The sequence below is a fragment of the Balaenoptera borealis genome (assembly GCF_965194805.1).
Source record: "Balaenoptera borealis genome assembly, chromosome: 1".
Classification (NCBI taxonomy): Eukaryota; Metazoa; Chordata; class Mammalia; order Artiodactyla; family Balaenopteridae; genus Balaenoptera; species Balaenoptera borealis.
This window is the reverse complement of record NC_138860.1, coordinates 133,928,950-133,953,508: the sequence shown is the minus strand read 5'-3', so window position 1 is coordinate 133,953,508 and position 24,559 is coordinate 133,928,950. Positions and strand designations below refer to the sequence as shown.

Here is a 24,559-nt window from a genome sequence, read left to right as displayed (position 1 = left end):
ACTTGCTGAGTACATGACCACAAACCATAGATAGAAACCTCTTTCATTCAATTCTACCAAATTTTCTTAGTGTATTATATGTGTATGACACTGTGCTAGACTTTTTTTAAGAAACAAATAATCTGTTACTGGGTTTTCCACATACATTGATTTCTGCCGCCACCAATGCATACATACAGAGTCACACAGCCATGTATGTCTGGTACCCATTGACACGACCACCCCTGCATGTGCGGGCCTCAAAGGATTTAGAAATTAATTTCTCAGGGTTCACTAATAAAAAGAGAAAATATTTCCTGAGTGTGTATTTTATGGCAGGTATTGTGCTAAGTTCTTTACTTACAGTATTTCATGAAATACTCAGAGAAACTGCATGAGGCAGGAATTACTAGTATCCTCACTACAAATACAAAGAAACTAAGGCCTGTGGAAAAGTGATATGACTTGTCTATGCAAAAGGAAAAGCTTTTGCCTAAGAGCTATTATTCACAGCTGGATACTGTGTTTCACCACTTCTGGATTCTAACCAGTTGAAGCTGTTAAGGATCATAAATCATGAGTTACCCGGATCAGGGTCAGACTGAACTTGACTGAATTAGATTCTTCCCTGACCCATGAATGATGGGACTTGATTTACCTACTTGTACACAGACCTGTGAACTTATTCCAACCTCTCCATAATGCAAATTTTTCATCTTTAATGAGCATGATCATCATGACCTCCTGTCACCACCCCCTTTTGGCACTGATTTTTCCCCCCCCGCAGTGCACTACTAAGTGAATTTCTTCTGAGTGTGAACAGGGAGTGTTCCCTTGCCTGGCAGTAAATAAAATCAGCTTTGATTTTTGAGCTCTGATCCTTGTTTTATTTTTTGATACCCAAGATAATATGTCTAATAAGTGACAAGACTGGGACACAAATCCATTCTGACTAACTTAAATCCCAAATGCTTAATTTCTGTGTTCACTTGTTAACTAAATTATGGGAATAAATTGCATTCAAGCCAGCTAGTTCCAAGATATAAAAAAAGGGAAGTTGATTCTACAATATTACTCCAGCTAATTCTAATTCATTCTTCCCTTTACAATGGTGAGATCATCATCCTTGAGGGTTCCTTCCTATTACAGTAAAACAATGAAATGAATGGTAATAACAGTGTAATAATATTAACATCAATGACAACTTAAATATAGCTAGTGCTTACTCTGTGCCAGGCCCTCTTTCTTTCCCACCTATCTCAAACCAGACAATGAAATGTCTTGTTCCCTTGTGATAGCTTGAAAGTATACACATACAATTCCTTTCTATAGATTTGGGGTAAAGCAGGCTAAGTTTGGAGTGGTGGAGATTGTGGCAAACTGGAGAACTGTGCTCATTTGAAGACAGCAGCCATTACTCTGTTTCCATTATTGTCATGCAAGAATAAAGGCCCAGTATTTGCAGATCATCTTCTTTTTCAAAAGGCACCAAAAGTCTGGGTCATTATGTTGAGTTTACCACTTTTTAAAATACTATGTAAACCAACCAAAACACATCTGCAGGCTGAAATGAGTCCTGTCCATAGCCTCTGCTACTGATGCACAGGCTGAGAGGCAAGAAAATAGAGTGGAACCATATTGTCTGCATTTAGGTACTAGTTTTCCTACTTTGTGTGGCCTTGGCAAGTTACTTAGCCTTTTTACGCCTCAATTTACTTATGTGTAAAATGGGTTTAAAATAATAGATATCTGCTAGAGTTATTATAAAGAAAAGAGTAGTTATTTTTATCTCTAAAATGCTTAGTAAAATACCTAGCATTTAATCAGTGTTTTTGTTGTTAATATTTTGCCCCCCTTATCTTCCCTTTCTTGGACCTGCCCTCTATACCCTTCTACCTGCCCATGCCAGTTATATGCACTCATTCCAAGGATATACATTATGAGCCTCTGACTATATGTGACACCTAAGTTGTATAAAAACAAACAAACAAAACCTTTTGTCATTCTCAATGGCTCATTTAAATGACAGGTGAATTAAGAAAGGATAAAAATGAACTACATTTATTTCAGCAAATTGAACAACTTATTAAATGGTATTGAACCATTTGGCTGAACTGATAAATTAACTTATATAATATTACGCAGTCACTAGCTAAATAATTTGGTTGGTGAATTTGAATATATGGCTTTTCCAAAAATTTTGTGTCACTTGACCTTTTAATATGTCTAACTAATGTATTTAATTTTCAGTTTATCTTTATTAGAAGAATTTGACTGTAGCTGTAATGAACTGGAGTCACTACCTTCTACTATTGGCTACCTTCACAGTCTTCGAACATTAGCAGTCGATGAGAATTTCCTTCCAGAATTACCCAGAGAAGTGAGGAATAAACTTGTTTCTATTAATTTCTTTTAATGAATCTGTTTTGGGATTAAATCTTAACAGGTGCAGTAGCAATGTAGCTTACGAGCTGAGCTGTGAATGTATACAGGAATTATTTATTTGTTAATCATTCTTTTTTAAATGACAAGTTATAAGTTCTTATATTTGACCCAGGAAATACATTTGATTTAAACACTGCTTCCAAAAATAGTAATAAAATATTATAAATTAGTTCATGCTAAGGAATGCAATTTTAACTAATCCAACTTACATATTTTGCTTTTAAAAGCAATCAATAAATTTTGAGATAACTATACTTCCAGTTCTAAGTGAAAGTTTTTAATATAAATAAGTTTTTTAAAGTATCATGTTGCATAATGTTGTTTTAACTTCAGGATCCACCAAAATGGTCCATTAGCATTCATCTCTAAATGGGACTTTCATGTATTCATGTCAAGAAAACACTGTGAAGTTTCAATTTAACATTTTCTATTAAATGCTTTCATAATACAGGAGGAATAATTCATATATCATTATTTAGAGACAAAAGTTATGAATAAAAATAAAAATACCATTGTAACATGAAATAAAACTAACTTTGCAAAGGAAATATCAACAATATTTCATTTTTGAGCATATATGATCTATTATAAACATAGATTATTAGTACTTACGTGGATAGACAAAAACAATGTGATTTATGAAAACAATGAAGCTAACAAGTATTCTAATCATAAAATTAAGAAGAAAATTTTTCCTTCATAATATGTAAAAAAATATGAGATACACAGTCTTAATATCTAAAGGAATATATGTATTATAGACATATTTTAGAGTGAGATTATAAAAAATAAAACAATACACATATTGAGAGTCTTAAAAGTGATAAAGAAATTTATAAATTAAATTACTTTATAAATTATAAATGTTAGTATAAAAATAGTTTACACTGTGATTCTTTACTTTTTTTTTCTTTTGTTACCCATAGATTGGAAGCTGTAAGAATGTAACAGTTATGTCTCTACGCTCCAATAAACTGGAATTTCTTCCTGAAGAAATTGGACAGATGCAGAAACTAAGAGTCTTAAATTTGAGTGACAACAGGTATTTCTGCAATATTTCACAATCACATATTATTTTCTAAAAGCAAATTATTGTTTCTTATCAATAATTTTGAAAAATTTTTCTGTGTCTTATGAAGTATATGGAATACAAATATTTATATAAGTATGCAAATATCCATTTAGAAAATGGCAGAAGCTAAATTGTTTTTAAACTGATATTTCAAAATTTTATTGTTTGATTATATAGAAACATATATTGTATATTAAAATTATGTAAAATTTATACACCCAAATTTATATACCAAAACCCTCCCATATGCAGAAAGCATAATATTATGAAAACATGGAAAAATAATTGTAGTGAAAATCTACAAAATTTATTAATAAAAATATGTACACAGTTATGTATGTATGCATACATATATGTTTTCATGTATATATTTATGTCTCCAGTAAATTAACTGAGCTATGTATATACTGTCCACACCACCAGAACACTGGTGAGAATATTGCCAAGAAGCTAGTACTCAAAAGTCATAAGGTTTGCACATTATAGTAAAGACAACCAAATGGTTATTTAGTCATGGTCAGAAAAGGATGAACAAAGAAAAGATAGGTCCTCTTCTTGTGACAAAGTTGTTATATTGGTGAATGGGTGAAAATGCAGTTCATCATTATTTCTACCACAGTTGTCCTCAAATAGGAAAGGATAAAAATCAATACTGACTAAAAATAACTTCTAAGAAGATGAAGTGATTGTGAATTAGAATAGAATACTTGAACTCTTTGTTTTCATTAAGTTTCAGTCAGATAAACGATAATATGAGAAGCTAAGAGACTGCAACAAAACTAACAAAGATTAGCTTTTATGGAATCACGGAGAATGTTCAGATTCTAAGGTTTCACTAAGTGTGGGAGTAGTCATTTGTTTGTTAGTTTGTCTAAGAAAAGACTACTAATGTGAATTTCAAAAATCATTCACTTAGTAGCTTAAAATATTCCATGTAAGAAATAAAATATTTTTTAGAAGGCTTTGGAATTTTTTTTTTAAACCAAGGTGACACGGAAGCTTCATAGCTTGGTGCATCAAGAGTAATTCATGTCAAATCAACCCCATTTTTTGTTTTGACTCTTAACAGACAAGATAATGAAGGAAATGCATTAAATGTTGTGCCCAACCTTCAGTAAGACATTTTTCAGAATTTTCTAATTATATTCTTGTGAATAAGATTAGAAACATCGTCATAGAGATACCATAGGAAGATGGATTCCAGTGGATTCAATTACAGTCCCCAGTGGAACCAAGCTCCATTATTGTCAACCTGGAGGGAGGGTTTTCATGGTGAGCTGGAAGTCTCTCCTAAATACTTGGCCTGCTCAAATTTTGTACATTAATAATTTACATGATGATATGGAAAATATGCTTATAAAATATTTTTAAATGACCCATAGTTAGGGCTACTAATGGAGTTATTCATCCAACAAATATAGCACATGTGAGTATGTACCATAGGACAGCCCATTGCTAAATGCCAATGCAAAAGATTTTAATAAGACATTGAGAATCTCATAATAGTAGGAGTTTAAAATACTTCATCTGGACAGAAATATAAGCTAGTTTGTCTTCTAATACAGTGATTGGAACATAGTATAGAGCCAAATTAATATTTTTAAATTGATGAATTAATCAATGAATCTTAACCTGAGATTAAAATCAACATTCAGTCAAAGCTGAGGCTAAAGTTGAACATCACTGTCGGAGAATAAACTGCTTGGATAAAAGATTAAATATTAAATGTTATCCAAAAGTCATGATTATTCCAATTTTATATTTAAAATGTAATAAATTTTAGAAGTTTGTCATTATAGTTCAGGAACAATGATTCTTTTACACTTTCAACTGTAAGATTGCTCCTGTGATCAATTTACCATACAGTTACGATACGAAATAAATGCTCACTTTCAATGATGGTCACTGGAAGAGCAAGGAAAAATGAGGGTAAATCCTTTTCTGACAGTTTCTTTCCATACTCTACATTTATGATTTGACTGATGATTTATCATGGATATTGAATATGATTTTGGAGAGTTTTCCTCTCATGTAATTTTTATGTGGCAGAACTGATATTCTACTTTTAATTCATCTCCACATGATGTAAAAACTTCTCCTCATAACACATTACTTCATAATTTCTGACTTAAATTAAATAACTAAAAATTAGAAAACTTTAGTGGGCAGTTTGGTTTAATGTTATAAATGCTAGTATAATAAATAATTCTATTAAAAATAATTGTGATTAATTTAATCTCTGTTTTTCTTTATATACTTATTTATGTTTTACAAGTATCTGTTAACTCAGAAAGGTTATTATATCCTTCCTAAAGTTACCTAGCTAATGCACACTCTGTTGATATGTTTCTTGGCTTGTCAATATCTTTTCATATTTATTAAATTATTTGATAGTGCTTAATTGCTTTTGCATATACAATTAACTGCTTCCACAATCCTTATTATTGTAACATTTTCCACTTCTGTTATCAAAATATATTTATTCATCATTTGGCTGATAGAATTCCAACATATTAAAGACTTTTAAGGAAATTTTCATTCCAAGTCATATCTAAAATGTTTGTATTCGAAAGTAAACATGCAGAAAGTAACAATAAATTCATTGGTGTGCCTTGTTTGTATTATTTACTCTGTTGACTACTATGGTGGTAACCCATGTAATGACAATATATTGATCATACACAACTTCAGGGATATCATACAGTATGTTGAAGCAGGCAGTTGGTGATTTGGCCCTCCACAGGCTGAAGCCAAAGCTAAATAGAAAATTTTGATTGAATACCAAGGCTGATGCCAACTTCACTTATCTCAAAATGCTATTTTTAAAGATTCCCTCTTTGAATGTCTATTACACAATATATGAAGGGTGAAAGAACAAAAGGACACACTTTCAGGAGCTGTAAATTCCTTTTGAGGTAAGGTGGAAATGGCCTCTTGCCCTCATAGAGCCTACAATTTTATGGGGATAACAGACAGTAAAAAAAATAACCACAAAACTAAACAAAAAATTACAAACTGTGATATGTTCCATGAAAGTGCTTTGAGACTAAACTGGGGAAAGAAATTTAAATGAGGAGTCAAGAAGAGCCTCTTTGAGGAACTGACATTTAAGCTGAGAGCTAAAGAATACGTGGAATTTTAGTTAAGTGAAGTATGGGAGAAAGAATATTCCAGACAGAAGAAAAGAGCTTGGCTAATCCTCAGAGTAGGCTGATAGAAGGCCAGTGGAACTAATGGGACTGTCAGGAAAAGAGTAACAAAGAAGCTCTGGAGAGGTTTTGGAGGACCAGATCTTATAAGGTCTGACAAGGCATGTTAACAATTTTCAATTTTATCCTAGCATTTGCAGAGTTGTAAACTTGAGATTTTCACTTTTAAAAGATTGCTCAGGCTACTCAATGGAGAAAGAAGTAGAGAGAAGAATGAAACAAATAAGTTATAGTATTTTTACAAAATCTTCATAAAAATGAAATTTATCCATCTTCACCTATGCTATTAGACTTTTCTTGTTTTTGCAGATTGAAGAATTTACCATTCTCATTTACCAAACTTAAGGAGCTTGCAGCTTTGTGGCTTTCTGACAATCAGGTAAAAATTTTTATTACCTGATTTATTTTGTTTGTTCAAATGAACTACAGATGAAACTTTGAATTACTAACTTATTCCCAATAGGTACCTTTGACAATCACTGCAAAATATAGATTCTTTATCCCCTGGAGGAGAGATTTTTGTAAAGGTAATAATTCAAATAAGTATTTCATTGCTGTGGACAAACAGTACTATAGTTCTCACCCCTTTTAAATGCTTCAATCTAGCTTCCACTTCATTCTCAGAGATCTAATACACAAAATGATCATTTTTCTAGATGGTACATACATGTCCTCAGAGGATGTACTTTAATTATACCTCTGAAGGTAAAGAATAAGAAATCATTACCACAATTCCCACAAGAGGGAATTATTATCCTCCATGTTCCTTTTGTGTGTGTGTGTGTGTGCTTTTAATTATAATCAACTTAATTCTAAAACTTTATTCAAAGAATTTGTGATGTCTTTTGTTGCTATTACCAGTATCTTCTGTGAAATTGCTTTGATATTAATTCTTATACTTATGAAAATAGATTATAATTGAATTAGTAATTGAGTGTTAATGAATAATTTTATTAACTGGAAAATAAAAAGAAATAGTTGAAGACATCTGATTTGCCACCAGAAAAACGTGATAGACGATTTTGACATAGTTTATTTTTCTTCTTTTTACTTTTTTCTTGTAATCCTAAAATTTTAAAACATCCTATCCCAAAATATGAATTACCAAGTGAAAACAAATCATCTTGGATTTAGTTTGTTATGATTATTTTCTGAGCATAAAAACAGCATTACTGGTAAATGAATTGTTCAGACATAGGTATTGGGCTACTTTTGTAAAAAATTAAAATGAACCTCTACAAAGTGTGAGAATAATGTTTGTATTCCTACAGTCATTACAGCACTTTCTTCCATCCACTAAGTAAAAAATTAGATTGTCATTCAAATTCAAATCTTACCAATGGACTGTAGATTTTTCAAGTCATCAATATATCATTATAAATAAATCATTTCTGGAATCAATGTGAACTATGCTAATGGAACAGTCTTTTCTACAGTCTTGCATTGTAAAAAAAATCCCCTAATGTCATGATTTATTATTCTTGTGGGAGAATGAACAGAACAGTGGCTGCACCATTTAACTTTTATTTAGAACAGCGATTTAATGTTTCTGGCTTAGTTTCATGAGACAACTTGGTATCCCAAATCCCCTTTGTGCTTCACTCTTATTAATAAATGTCATGAAATAAGTGTATTTTAAAACATTAAATAATATGATTATTTTCAATATGTTTATATAAAAATAGTCTATAATATCAAAGTTCTAAAAAATACCTTCATAAATAGTATTTCTGAAATAAAATTAATAATAGAAAATTAAATGTTACCATCCATAGGTAAATATATTGTGATATATCAAATACAAGGATTGTTGCTTATGTGTATGTGGACCCTGTCTTTGGTTACAAAAATCTCTTAAAAATAAATGCTTATGTTTTAACCTAATTAAATTCATAGATGATCTTGTATAGTATAAATTTGATAGCAAATTCCATTTATTTTTTAGGGCAACAGTTCATGAAAATCTAGGACTATACCAAAAGTTTACTTAGTTGAAACAGTTTGACACATTTTGGTCTCTTCAAGATCAAAACTGACATTACTCAATGAAGATGAATAGGTCTTGTACAAGAATATACTAAAGAAAAAGAAAATCTCATTATGAAAACCTTAGAATTTCAAAATATTCCTCTACAATAGTCTTATTTTATGTTATACTTTCTTATTTCATTACCTTTTTCCTTACTTTTCTTTAACTGTTCATTCAGCACAGTGAGGCCAGACTATTGACCTTTATGTTATATAAAAGAAATATTCTTTCTATTTCCAATCTTATTAACCTAATTTATGTCCTTTGCTTCCAGTCCAAAGCCCTTATCCCTTTACAAACTGAAGCCCATCCAGAAACAAAGCAAAGAGTATTGACTAACTACATGTTTCCACAGCAACCTCGTGGTGATGAAGGTAAACAGTCAGTAGAAATTTCTCCTATGCTTGTATGATTAGGAATAAAAGGGATTAATTTTATTCTAATCTCTGGCCAATACTGGCACATGGGCAAGACACATAATTACATGACACACATAAATCATTTGGGGATTAACTCTAAGCAGATATCTTATCTTCCATGCTATAATATTTTAAGTAAGATTTCAAAAACATAACTCTTCCTCTTTATATCTTTCATGAAAATAATGTTGACTTTTAGGAGCAACATCTTCTCTTGGTGGATTGCAAAACACAGGACTAGTTAACCGAATGTGATACCTAGCCAGTTGAAATGAGCTAAGAAGGGTCAGATCTTAAGGAAGATAAGTTGGTTTATTTCCTGCATTCACTAATTTTATGAACACAATTTAAACATTTAGTCCTGATCTCAGGCCCCGAATTATTTCATGTCAAGAGTCAGACATAAAGAGGTGACTTGCAAACGAGTAATTTTTCAAGTTGAGTTTTCCTAAACAATGTCAGCAATTATGATAGGAATAATTTTTGAAAAACTTAAACCTTTTCCAATAATAAAATTTTCTCTCCTATGATCACATTACTCATAAAATTTTTAAGGAAGCTTTATCCTTTACCATTTGGAACTCAGCACAGGCCCTTAGCCCAAGCCAGCACAGGCTGTCATGCACGTTTACCACAGTCTAACAGTGATAGTAACTCTTGAAAGAGTAAACCCACTTTAATCCACCCAACCCATTTAAAAGAGACCAACTTTTAAAAGAAACTATTTGCTTATGTAGTTCTTATTTTCAGGATAATTATAATAAATGTCTTTAGTTTTTTTTACTTAAAAGGGGAAATGAATCATTTTGAGATATTTTAGGATATTTTTATTCAAATTTTGACTTACAGAAGTAGAAAAAGGAAAGATTGTTTCATATGTATTGTTCAGGCTTCAGTAAAATTGATCTTTTGAATTTATGAAAGAAAAGCCACTGTGTTTACATAGGGTATAATAAGAGTCTTAAATAAGGATTATGTTTTATTCATGCAACTTTACTTACATTTTCATTTTAATATCCCTAGATTAACAAAATATTTCATTTTGAAAGGATATAGGGGAAAATGAAAAGTGTCTCATATTTTCTGGCCATTTCTGAGATCTAGTCTGACAGATTAAATCCCTAAATTGTTCCAGGGAATGAGGTAGATCTAGTTAGGTAAGATGTGATGTTAAGGAATTAGCCTAGTTTGTTTCATTTTGTTTTCCTTTGAGGAAAGCAGAGTTGGTAACAGAAGAGTTTTCTTGAACTTTAAGCAAGTCACCCTTTGGTTTTTCAAGCAGAAGTGTAATGAGTGAATTTTCAGAATTCCTTGCAACATACAAAGTTTTATATAATAAAGGTTATCCTTTGGGAAGTGCTTTTATTGCATTTTCATGTGATCTTCACAGGATTGTTACAAAGAAGATATTACCATTAACCACCATGTAAATTAAAGATTGATAAGCCATTTCTTTTCCCTGTTAATTTGAGACACATTTAGATTAATTGAGACCTGAATGTTAAAGACTATTTTCCAAATGCTTTTTTACCATAAAACCAAGCACCACTACATTGCCCCCTACCAGACACACAAAAGAACAATGACAAGAAAGGTTGCAATCTTGGACAGTTTATTGCAAAACCAAAGTTATGTAGTACCTTTTATAACATCCTAATAGCATTTAGTGGTTACAGTTATGGACTCTATAATCACACAGTCATGGTATAGAATCCTGCATTGTCCATGGAGAAGCTGCATGGCTTTGAACAAGTTTCTTAAAACTCAGCTATAGTTTTCTCATTATTAAATTGAGGATTATATTACTTCTACCATTGTGCTGTTTTGAAGATTAAAAGAGATAATGGTTTAAAATACCTAATTCAGCTCTATTATCATAATTATGCTATGGACAGCCCATTCTCTACACTGGAAAACTTCTCAACCCCAGTATATAATTAATGTATACTTAAGAAAGCTGAATGTGAGTTAAGATATTAAAAAACTATGTAACAAATATGCGGGGAATATTTTCCCTCTTTTTCTTTCTTTCCTTCTTTCTTTCCTTTTCTTTCTTTCTTTCCCTCTTCTTTCTTTCTTTCTGTTTCTTTATTTTTCCTTTTCTTTTTTTATTTTTGTATTTGTTTTTAGTACCTATCACCATTTTTTGCATAGCGTACTAAGCTCTGTTAAATAACAATTTATGTTTTTTAAAAAAAGCAATAACACTTTGGAATCTAACTGTAGATTTCCAGTCAGACAGTGACAGCTTTAACCCTACACTGTGGGAAGAACAGAGACAACAACGCATGACTGTTGCCTTTGAATTTGAAGAAAAAAAGGAAGATGACGAAAATGCTGGGAAAGTTAAGGTGAACCTTTTAATTTTTGTTTCCTCTTTCTTCTCATTATTTTTATTTGTTCAGTGTTATTATTCAAATAGCCTTTGGGACTAATTGACTGACCTCTGCTAGAAGGTCAGATACATCTTAAAGTCTCATGGTGATACCTTTCATTATAGCAGAATGATGATTTTGGAAGCACTTTTGTGCTTCGGAATGAGACTAACATCCTGACTGGGCAAATTTCATATGCCACACCATCTTACAGAAGAGCAACATGAAAGAGATTCAAGCTGAGAGAAAGCCAAAAAAAAAAAAACTAAAAATCAAACAAAAAAGTCTGGGTGATGGGCTTCACCTTATTACCTCTTTGAAACACTGAAACGTGTTTTTTTTTAATCACTGATCAAGGCAAGGCATCATGCAGACTGTGTGAAGCCAAAATACACATTTATGAAAGAACCAGTGGATTAATATATTACATTGGCATTAAAATCTCGGAAAGATTCTATGCCTCTGGAATATTTGAGAAGACTTTATGAGTTTTCTTAAGTGTGAGGACAAGTTTTAATGGAGGTGAGTGCCCAGTAGTAGGTGAAGTCCCTTAGGGAAAATTACTTAAAATTTTTCACCTTAAAGCATATTTTAAAAAATGCTTTATTAGCACTAATCTAAGTCAAGTAACAAGGTTGGAATTTTAAAATCTGTATTTTTACATTATATACATTTGAAAATAACAGAATTTATATGGATTATATCAACATCAGATCTTCATGTTATCATCATGGCAACATCTTGAATCTCTCATCAATTTTTTATGGTATTATTTTTGCACTTTTTCCATCATGGATACTAACAGCTCTCACCCTTAGTGACTAATTACCTAAGTAATTGTATATGCATCCTATTAATAGATCTGGACTGTGTGATGTGTTCTTTTCTATCCCCCCATTCCCACATTTTCTAAACTTTTTTCTTAAACCAGCATACTCTAGAACCTTACTGGAATTAGTCAGTAAGGTAATTGACAAAGCCTACCTATATCATTGTGGAGAAACCAAAATGGATTCCCAAATCAAAATGACAATTATGTTAAAGATTTGGGCTTAAAAAAAATGTTTCTGAATGGTTGATTAGTGCTATCTAATAACCAAAGAGACATTTTTTAACTAAAAATAAACAAAAAAAGATCTTTAGAACATTTCAGTTCCTCTTGTAAGGATTTTATATGTTAAATCCAGAACCAATGGATGATGCATTCTATACTGGACCTCTGATTCATTCTTTTACTTCACTGAATGTCAAAAACTACATATTTCTTCCTAAAAAGAAACCTATATTCAAAGGCTCCAAGAAGAAAAGAGTGCATTTAATACTGGTATATGTGTCACTGAAAACATAAAATATAGCAAATGCAAACAGACATTTAGAAGCCCTGTTTGTGTGTTATGTGATCAAGTTTGATTTTAATTAGAGTAGGTTCATTATACTTTAGAGTACATTTTCTCTATGTTTATTTATATTTGATTTATTTTATATATTGGTGAAATAATATGTGTTTCCAAAATCTCAAACTACTTGGTTTTGACCAATTTGAGTATTTCCAATGCCATTGGCTATTGGACAAATTAGAACACAAACAAATGTCTAAATAAATCATCATGGAAGTATGATGAATGGAATATGCTGAAATCTTGCACTAAATTAATTATACTTTTCTGGCTCATTACATGTACATTAAATTTAGCACCATTTTACCTTTAATTTACATAAAATTTTAAAGGGAACCACTGACCTATGGCATCAACTTCCAAATAGACTAGAGTATAATGCTCTACTTATAATGTGTTTAGTGTATGAAAGTATGAAAATTTAGTTTAGTTTAGTTTAGTATGAAAGCTGCATTGTGTGAAGAAATTGTGACCCTTTAGCTTCATATGATATTGGTACTGTTTTATTACATAGAATTAAAGCTAATTTTCTGATGGTTGTTTTAAATGCATTACCCAGAATGAAAAATAAAAAATCAAGAATAGAAAAATGATAAAGTGAAAGTTTTGCTACAGTGCTCCTCTTTCTCCCAGAAAATGGAGATTCCTTCTCCCACAGGATCACTCCTGCCAAGCCCCCTGGGAAAGGGGCCAGCGTGGGATTACTCTCCAACCTGCCAGACTGTCTGGCGATTGCTGCACACCATGGGCCAGGTGTGATCAGCAGATCCAAGATATGCCCGTCCCCCAGAATGACCCACAGCTGGCATGGGGTTGTATAAGTGGCCTCCAGCAGGAAAGGAGCATGTGTACTCCATTGCCAGTTGCAGCACAATCCACCACTCTTCCCTCTCTAAGTGGCAGACAGGTAGGCCTAGGTGTTTGGGGTAGGAGAATCCCTTACGTAGAGGCAACCTTGGAACAGTGGTTTATGGGGTATGTTCTGCATGATTTGGGGTAAGAAATGTTGATCATATAGAAACCTTTCAATTGCCAGTGTTTGATCCCAGTTTAATTTTTTATTCATTGACATTGGCAATGGGGTGGGGAGAACTGAGTCATAGGGGGAGGGAACATTGATATGATGTGCCTACTGGTGGGATATCTGGCATGGTTTTTAAGTTGGGTGCTTCATTTTTATTTATGTTTTTATTTTTCAAGATTTTTATTTAAAGTGTGGGAATACCAATAGTTGGGCAGAATGTTGATGACACTACTGATGCAATCTAAATTGTCCCCAGACATACACGCATTTTTTTGTAATATCAATTCTGGGGGAGATTAAATAACTAAAACTTGATTCTAAAACAGCATGAGATTTGAATTGAAATTTGCTGAGAGTGGACTTTGAGCACAAAGATGGACATCTGTTGAAAAGCATCAATTTCTCTTTAATTTGAAGGCACAGATGATGAGAATTCCTGTAAGAGAAGATTGGCCTGGGAATTCTGGCAGATAAGGCTTCCTTATCTCAGTGGGTGGGTGTTGAAGAGTTTAATGAAAAAAAATCTTAATGGGATATGGAAGAACACTACATTTTTTGTAAACCTTATCCACATGTAATGGACTAAATTCTTATTCTGTGTCTTATATTCTTTCTACAATATATGGCAAGCTGAGAATCCTAACTAAAACTGCTATAGGTTTCCTTTCTATGTAAAATGTTCTAATTAATTCCTAGAATAAGATATTTAACAATTAATAACCAAAGCATTAACTATTATTTCTCTTACTGGAATTTACAATCAAATTATAATTTAATAATTATATAAGAAAAGCATAGTTCTTTGTGAATTCAAGGTATCACTTCTAAATGCCCTAGCTATTAACATTATTTCTTTCTTCATTGCTAAATCCTTGGGAGTCTCCAACATCTTGCAGCTACTATTTGCATTTACTGCACTTTCTTAAGATCTGAGATATATAGAATGTTGTGAAACACTTCTATTTTCTAAAATAAAATAACATTTCAGTAAAAATCTTGCATTTTAATAAAATGTACCTGTAAAATGAGCAAATACTTTATGGTGAGTGATAAACACAACATTTTGGTAAGAACATAATTGACAAATTTTTCCCACCTATTACATATATCCTGTATTAGTAAGGGAATATTTATAGCCTATATATTTAGCAATATAAAGAAACTAACTTTGTATTTGGGCATTACTGAACTATTAATATAATTGTGTTTATGATCATGGTTATTCACTTCTGAAGCACTTCACACATGCATTGAAAAATAGAGAGGCAAAACAATCTGTAAAAGTGTATAAAATATGCTTTTAGAGAGCTTATGAACATAATAGAATTATAAAATACTATGCTTTCATATTTTTAATTATAAAATATTATGTTAACTTCATGTCTTAAAAATTGAAATTATCTTACTTAATAAAATTCACACTTTAGATTTACGCTATTTCTTCCACAAGATTGTACAAATATATGCTGCACCTATACCAGAGAATAGCTCTGAGCCAGGTAACACTTGTGAAGCATAAGCTTTGGAGTTAGACCTGAGGTTGAATATGGACACTGATTCCTGTAGCTGTATGACCTTCGAGTAACTTACACCATCTGAGCCCCTGTTTTCCTTCTGTAAAATGGTAGCAGATGCTACAATGGGTTGTGAAATTTAAATGAGATTTAATTATAATTAATTATAGATTTTAATTAATATTATTAATTATAACTATTTATTTGTAAATAAATCATATGGTAAATAATAAAATAAGTATTGTTTATTATATAAATAACTAATAATAATTAGTTTTATATATTCCTATAAAACACTTTGCATGGTGCCTATCACATGGCAGATAATGAGTAAATGATAGTTATTGCTGCATACAACCTGAAAAAAATCCAGTTACAGGTATTATGGTTAGACATATATATAATAAAACTAGATTGCCAAAAGACTCCAGATTTAAAAAATACATAAGAATCTGATATTAGAAAGAGTATCTAATCTCTGCATAGAAATTATACATTTTCAAGGGACTTCACATTTATTATCTCATTCGAGCTCTAGATTAACCCAAGATATTATCATTCCCATTTTACATGAGTAGAAACTGGACAGAAAGATTGTGGCTGATAGCTAGTTGGGGGTAAATCTATGGCTTTAATTTAGGTCTTCTGACTCTAAGTCCAGTAAATTCTGCTAGTAGACTAGTAAATGGGAACCAAGTAGCTTATAGTATAGGTGGAACAAATCCAGGTTTTATGAGACCTGAAGCTTCCACAATTTGGAGAGGAGCCTCTTTAAGGAAAAGAATATAAAATAACCATGTAAATACATAAGTAGGGCCCCTCACAAGGCTTTGGAAAGAGCCCATGCAGGTGACCTTAAAGCTTAAGCTTCACTAGCTTAATGGCAAATCCACTTTTATTTCTACATTTAAATATTTTTACAGAGATAAAGTACCCAAATATATTCTGGTGATGTGACCAAAATATAACATTAACTTGCTTATAAAATAACCAGAAAATATCGGTACCATGGCCATTAGCAAATAGTCCTCTGTGTCAGAAGAGACACAGCATCTACAAAAATTAGATTACATTACTCAATGATGTATTTAATTCAGTTAAGAAGGAACACATCCCAGGGGGCTTCCCTGGTGGTGCAGTGGTTAAGAATCCGCCTGCCAATGCAGGGGACATGGGTTCGAGCCCTAGTCCAGGAAGATCCCACATGCCGCGGAGCAACTAAGCCCGTGTGCCACAACTACTGGGCCTGTGCTCTAGAGCCCGCGAGCCACAACTACTGAAGCCCGCGCACCTAGAGCCCGTGCTCTACCACGAGAGAAGCCACCACAATGAGAAGCCCGCACACCGCAGCGAAGAGTAGCCCCGGCTCACAGCAACTAGAGAAAGCTCATGTGCAGCAACCAAGACCCAACACAGCGAAAAATAAATAAATAAATTTATAAAAATAAAAAAAAGAACATGTCCCATTTTTTGCCTTTGATTCAATTTAGAAGTGTAGTTTTAATATTGAGGATTGGTTAAGGTGTGTAGAATTTTAATTTAAGGACCTATTTGAAAGTTATTTTTCATTCATATTAAAAATTAAAAGATGTTCTTAATTGGCATAATAGTCACAACATTCTACAATTTACATTTTTTAAATGTAGTTTTTTGACTTTTAAGTCCTTTGATATCAAGGACTTTTAAACAAGTTCAGCAAGATAATTTTTAAACTTAGATCAAATTTGTGATTAATATTTCTAATACCAATTTAAACAGCAGATCCAAGAATGCACTCATCCCAATGGACTTTGTCTAGCATGGCTATCATTCTTTTTATGTTTATTTAAGAATGCATTATAAAGTACCCTGAGATATACTTGTATTACACTCTAACGACTTATACTTTTGCTTTTTGGTAAAGTCTGACTTTTTTTCTTGGGTTATATTTTTGTAGCTTTGTTTCTATATATTGTTGACTTCATCCTACTTGTTTCAGCGTATTAAAGATTAAATTACATTTCAATGAGATTTACACTAACAAGTTTATCTGGTTTTTCACCAGCTTTCCAAACATTTATTGGAAAAATAATTTTGTAACTTTAGTTCTGAAAGGAATGTTAAAAATCATCTAGTGAAGTCCAATCCCAGTATTTGACCTGGGCAGTGAGCCACAGGAAGATGAAATACTAGAATAACAAAGTTGGTGGATTTGCTAAAACTGCAGATGAGCAAAAGTGTTTGAATTCATATTTATAATCCTCAGATCTATACCACTATCATAGTTTCGTACATCCCATGTGTTACATAGGTGTGGAGGGGGTGGGTATGTGTGTGCCCCACCCTTTTTCTCTTTTTATCTCTCATTCCCCTCTTTCTTCTTCCTTTCAGCTTCTCTTCCACCTCTGCCCTCCCCCAACGCACCCTCACACACACTTTCCCCAACACATACTCACCACAATCACATAAATCATTCCATTTTGTAAAGTTGGTTCTACTCAGATTCAAAAAGACATGACAATTGGAATAAACCAAGCCAAGTAAATATGCCCCTTTTTTTTCCTCCCACTGCATTTTAATCAGCCTGGATAATTTGTATCTATTCCATTTTAAGTATATTTTAAGTACTCTGAAGGTGGGATAGTCTGTATGGAATGTCTCATATTTTCTCTCTCTGAATTAAATGTGAAGAATAATAATTAATATATATAGTCCCTAAAGTCAGATTGATACACCAAAAATGAATTCAAGAATAGAAATAAGTCTCTGGATAAGTATAAGTCAAAATTTACATATTTACTTAGAATATCCTAGACAATGTTCTCAATTTTTTATTTCTCTTTATTGTAAGGTGTAACCTATAAAGCATGTTACTTTATTATGGTAAAAACTAAATATAAAAGCCTCCTTGAAGGATTTTTTTTTTTTTAGTTATTAACAAGAATTAGCTACCCCACCTTTTGATGTAACATGCTAATTAACACAGAGCTGGTGCATATTTGATGGCAGATACTGTCAACTCCCCATTTTTTAATACATGAGAACTCTACTTGTAAATCTTTTGGGGTCTCCTCCCATCACCTGCATTGATATTCCAAGGATACTTTTAATGTCAAAATGATTATTTTTAAATAATTAAGATAGGTAAGGGAACAGCCTCTAAAGTATAAAAGCAGCTGATAGTAACTTGATTAAATTTTTCAGAGATTACCAATCACTTAAGTGTTTGACCTACTGCTATTTCAACCATCTATAACGTAGACCTAAACATAAGATATAATCCAAAAATTGTTTTTAATCTAGAAAGGTGGCCAGGGGTGGGGAGAAGTCCCAGGAGGCAGAATGTGAAAAGAACACTGTGTGTTCTACTCTACAACACAGTTTTTCAGCCAGCTCAGCACTCACTATATTGCATTTGGTTATACTACTGCACATAAAATGGAGTAGTTTTGTGAACATGCTTGCTGAAGGTATTTTTATGTTAAATTTCTTTTTATAAACTTCTAGGTTGAAATAAACCTAAAACGATATCCAACTCCTTACCCAGAGGATTTAAAGAATATGGTAAAATCTGTTCAAAATCTGGTGGGTAAGCCAAGCCATGGAGTGCGTGTTGAGAATTCAAATCCAACTGCTAACACGGAGCAAACTGTGAAAGAAAAATACGAACACAAGTGGCCTGTAGCCCCAAAGGAGATTACAGTGGAGGTATTTCAAGGTTATTGGTAATTGCCAGTGTGGTTTGGATTTTTTGGAATTACTAAATGATATGTTTTTTTTAACTGAACAGATCTTCCTTGATAAGTGCATTTTTTCCTAATATATAAATGAGTCTCTCTGCTCTTCCAAACTATGAGGGTTGCATTTAATAAATGCACCTTCATGGCCTAAAATCATTAATACAGCTCCAAAAGTTCCAATACACACAGAAGGAATAATTCGCTCACCCAGCTAGGCCTGGCCAGTAAGTGCATTAAATCATTTTCATGATATTCCTTTGACTACCCCAAACTTTTATTGTAGGAGTCATTAGAAAAACCTAAATGAAGTTTTTTTTATTATTATTATTCTGCAAATCTCAGTAAAATTCTTGATCAGATTTAGAGCCAATTTTTTAAAGTGTTTTTGTGTTTGGGTTACACCCTTTATAGGAAACACCACTATATAAAAAGGGGCAATAACTTTGAAATTTAGCTTTATGGAATCTAATATGAAGCTTAGTTCCTATCTTTTAGAATGAATTAGATATTCATCCTTATCAATTTGTGTGGTCTGAAAAGAATTCAACTACATTTATGCCACCTCTGTACTATTTCATCTACTCTTCAACTAATTTGGTTATCATCTTTTTATCTTCATTAGAAACATAATTGATATGAGTACATCTAGAAGTTCCTATACCTCCTGCTCAAAAATCTAGGTTGACAAAACTCTTTTACAAATCTGCGTTCAAAGCATCAGATTTTTGCACTGATTAAACACCAACTGTATATTTAGCACTGTGCTAGACATTGTGAGAGAGAGAAAAGAAATATGAAATGTGTGAATAGTCCCCAAATAATTTAGAGCCTAGCCAGGTAAACTTAACACAGATGAAGCGATTAGAGAACGTATTATATAAAACATGATAACATCGTTGGTTGTGTGATGGAGAATATAATAATCTAAGAAATTGGAGTGATAAGCAATCACTGCCAATCCCTTTAAAAGTTATGTGAAATGCTTAAGGTTGAACTGCATGTTAAAGATTAGGTGATTCTTTTAAAGTCAAAAAGAGAAGAAGGCATTCTAGGCAAAGAGAAAAGAAAGTTTAAGCAAAAATAAGCATGGTGTGCATATCTGCCAGTGGAAGTACAAGCCTGACCCAAAAGAGAGGAATATAGCTGGATATCTAGGGAAGAAAATTTAAGTAAATATTTGTTTTCATTGCTTTTTTCATTTTGTTTATAAAACCCACATTATTGTACTTTTTCATCTCTAAAACATTACAGATATACTATAGCAAAGCAACATACTTTTCTTTTATCTCTAAGATACTGCAATAATATAAAAAGGAGGAAAACTAACATTTAGTGGGTACACCCTAAATACACATACACTTTATATTTAGATCTCATGTCATCACAGTTTAACATCAAAATAACTGTAAGGTCATGATAACCCATAAACTGAATAACTACTGCAAAATACGTAGATCCTAAAATTGCTTAATACAGGGATGGGAGAGATGACACAAAGAAAAGATGACTTTGGTCATGAATTTAATAATATCCCAATAGTGGGAAAAAATTTTGAAATTGTCCCACAAGCACTTCAAACTTAACAAATCCAAATTAATTTTAATGTTTCATCCTCAAACTTGCTTCTGCTTCAGTATAATTGGTCTTGATCTCAGCTGGCACCATTATCTCCCGGTTCACTCAAGCTAGAAATTTGGGAGGTATCTTGATTTCTTTTTCCTTTTTTCTCCCCACTCCCTGCCCCTTCCAATCACCAACTCCTATACATATTCATCTAAGTGTATCTCCTCTATCTCTTCAGGTCCTCAACTCTGTCCTGCATTTCTGTAAAAACTGTCAATTTCTTGGCTTACCTTGTCCCAAGCCCCCTCATTGCCTTGCTAATGATCTTTTCAAAACACACATCTAATCTTGCCCTCCTTAAAAAAAACACTATAGTGACTTTGTATTGTCTATCTAAGCTTCTTAATTCGCTAAAGTAGCCAAGCTAAATAAGATTGAAGCTCAACTTTCAGCTTTATACTTATTTCTATGATTCACCCCACTCTTTCTTAGTTTTCTTCATCTACTAGCCTTTTCCTCTTGAATAGAAATTTCACTGATAATATCAATATTTTTTCTAAAATTGAGATTTTAGATCCTCTGTCCCCAACTTTTAGCCATCCTAGGGCTAGGAGATGTCCCTTTCTGTATCATCCTCCTTTCTCAAATTACTGCATCCAAATTAAGGGGCCCTAATTCTATTCTACTTCCAGATATAATAAATACAAATAACCAAGTGTCTAGCTGATCAGTGTATACTATGCATTTTTATTATATGTTTTACCTGTGCCTGCCATTTTTGGGTCATCATTATTTAGATCATACTACCAAGAAAGTGGAAGGGGATGTCACACACTGTATGACATATTTATCCATGTTGTTAAATATGGAAAACCAAGAAAATACAAACAGAGGTAGGCAGAAGCAAAAACAGAAAACAGAAAGAAGAAGCAAGGTAAATAGGTTACAAATGCAGCAGAGAAAGAGGGAAAAGGAAAGATATATCATTTATTGATCACTTTCTATTTGCAACCCTATGCCAAGAGTTTTAACATAGAGAATATGGCCAAGAGAGCCATAAGAACAAGGAGGTCAGAGAGATATGAAGGTTCTCCTCTGCCCCCATTTTCCTTCATACATGCCTTGTGGAGATTACATTTGTTTTTCCCCCAGTATCTTAGTCCGTCAAAAGTATCAGGGGTTAATATACAGTGATAGCCAAGAAATACCTAACAGTTCCAATTATTATTGTTAGGTCTGAACAACTTAGTAAATATTTATGCCCCACTTAGTGGTTATTTGAAAAACAATACAAATAAATTGAAAGAGAAAATAATAGTTTTAGTTCATTCTTAAATAACCAAAACTACTTACTCATGGAATGTGTGCACCTGTTGGACACCACCTACCTTCTCCAACCTTGGAATCATATTGGGTACTACAACTCTAATTTCTGTTTCACATTGACTTTCGAGTGGCACTGGATTATTTTTTATCACAGCAACCACCAAAAACCCAGATTCACAAAGACTATTAATCAAAAGAAGTGTGCAATCTAATGTTGAAACTGAGAGCTACCTCAAGGTAGCAGTTCTCACAGTATCTGACTGATGTCAAGTATTGCTTTTTTCCCCTCAAATATTTAAAATAACCCATGTGTCCCTGTGAATTAGCAACAGCACTGTGAGTGCCTCAAGAGCACAGTTTTCAGAACAGTGGAAAGGATTTGAGTCTAGAAGACATGAATTCAAAGTTTGACTCCATCTTGTTACCAATTGTATGACCTTGACAAGTCACTGAAACCTTTCTGAGCCTTGGTTTCTTATCTTTAAAAATACAGATAATAATAACAGTCTTTCAGAGTTTTTGTGGAGGTGAAATCAGATGAAAACAAATATTTATAACAGTTATGAGCACAGTTCATGGCACAGAGGAAAGCTGCAGTAAATGACCATTCCTTTCCCGTCCACAAGAGAGGGAGACCCTGCCACGTTCTCCTTTAATACTTCTGTGAGTCACTAGCTTGCATTAACCACTTTCATAAAGGAATGGACTTTTCCATTTGTTAGGAGACTCAGTCCAATTTCTCTCTGTAGAGGAATCACATCTTTCTCCAGGAAAAAGAGAATAGTCAATTACCCTTGAAAGTTTCCTTAAATGCTTTTATTAATGCTTTTATTTATTTTGACTCGAAAGCTCAGGCATAAGCTTTTTTTCCCCCTTTGACTTCTACCTTAGGCTTTAGGCTCCCTTTCACTACAGCAGTATCAGCCAAGATTTAGTTTGACCAGTGGAAGGGCAATGGGGTTAAAAAAAAATTAAAAATATTTTACCTTTTCTTTCCCCTCATTCTCTGTCCCCTCACCAGAAAAAAATATGGCTCAATTTACTTATAATGGGACCTCCACTAAGTTTGATTCCCTACTAGTAACTTCCACTGTCTTCACCCATAGAAGTAGTCCCAAAAGCTTCACCCACTTTTCCAACATGAACTTGATTCTTCCAGCTATTTATAAAAGATTTTATAGAGGCAAAGCCAATTATTAATTTCCTTTGTTGCATAGTTAACTTTGTTATGTGAAGCCCATTTGAGAAGTGAGCTTTTCTTAGGATAGACAATATAGCATATACAGTATCCCATAGAAGACCTTCAAGAAGAACAGATTCCAGTTCAAATCCCAGCTCTACCACCTATTAAGATTGTGACTTGGAATTATTAGCTTACCTCTCTGAACTTCCATTTCTTTACTTGTAAAACAAAGATGATAATAATAAACAACTTAAAATAATAAATAACCATAAAAATAGGATTATCGTTTAAATAATCAACAGGGATAAAATAAAGTGTTTAGCATAGTAACACAATAGTAGACAGGTAATAGATTCTTCTTAACTGATGACCACCATCATCATCATCATCATCATTATTTTGCTCATAAAGATAAGAGAGTCTAACTGGGTCGGTGTAAATCCATTACTCTTGCTTCAGTAGTAGTCCTCTACCTAGGTGGAGGGCCACAGAATTCTAGAGAACAGATGCAAGTTCATGATTGGCTGATATCATTCTTCCCAGTCATGAGGGCTCTTTTTTGATTCAAAATAGAAATTCTTGAGCAGGGCCAGAGACTAGAATTTAAGTCAAACTATAGCTGCCATGCAGAGCTCCAGTCACAATTGTGAGATACAAGTGTAAATGTTTGATCTATACATAAAAGATAACTTGAGTACCAAATGTGTAAGGCATAAGGGGAAAAAAAAGTAGTGAAACCCTTAACTATATTTACATTTCTGTGCTTACACAACAATTTTGTTTATTTGTTTGTTTTTGACTAAAACAAAATGCTTATACTTCTATATTAAAATGTCATAAGAATATTGCCTTTTTAAAATATTATTTCAACAAATAAGTTATATTGATATTTATAGAATGTTAGTATTAGACAGAAATTTGCACTAATTCTTATTATCTATTACCCTCATTTTATTGATAAATTGAATAAGATCCAGAGAGTTACAGCGACTTGCTTGAGGCAACCTGATTAATAAGTGGTAAAACAGGAATAAAACAGAAATATGCCACTTTGTAACTGAAAACTTTTTGAAAGTCTTAACATATTTTATGCCTTTCATAGTACCATTTCTCAAGCTTGCATCTGCTTCTACTTATAAATGTCTCTAAAGATGTGTGAAGGTTTTTACTCTCTATTCTCTCAACTCAAAACTTTATCCAAAGTTTCTTATGCTAAACTTTTGAAATAATTTTCAAAATCCATGAAAACACAGATTTTCCTATTCATCTCCAGAATTTCCATCAATCCCATTCTCTTTTCCGTTC

The 24,559-nt window shown here is 32.7% G+C and overlaps 1 protein-coding gene across 4 annotated transcripts in view; it reads left to right on the top strand.

Annotated features, from left to right (window-relative positions):
• Nucleotides 1-24,559, top strand: part of LRRC7 (leucine rich repeat containing 7) — a 519,751-nt gene that overhangs the window by 381,914 nt on the left and 113,278 nt on the right. For 2 of the 4 annotated variants that reach the window (XM_082356466.1, XM_082356467.1), the window contains exons 12-16: nt 2,230-2,359; nt 3,351-3,466; nt 7,015-7,084; nt 9,009-9,108; nt 11,380-11,504. In XM_082356466.1, coding sequence (XP_082212592.1) covers nt 2,230-2,359; nt 3,351-3,466; nt 7,015-7,084; nt 9,009-9,108; nt 11,380-11,504 — 541 coding nt within the window. Of the gene's footprint in view, nt 1-2,229; nt 2,360-3,350; nt 3,467-7,014; nt 7,085-9,008; nt 9,109-11,379; nt 11,505-13,583; nt 13,833-18,949; nt 19,151-24,559 lie in introns of all 4 variants that reach the window. The other 2 variants (XM_082356469.1, XM_082356465.1) reach the window with 2 other exon arrangements.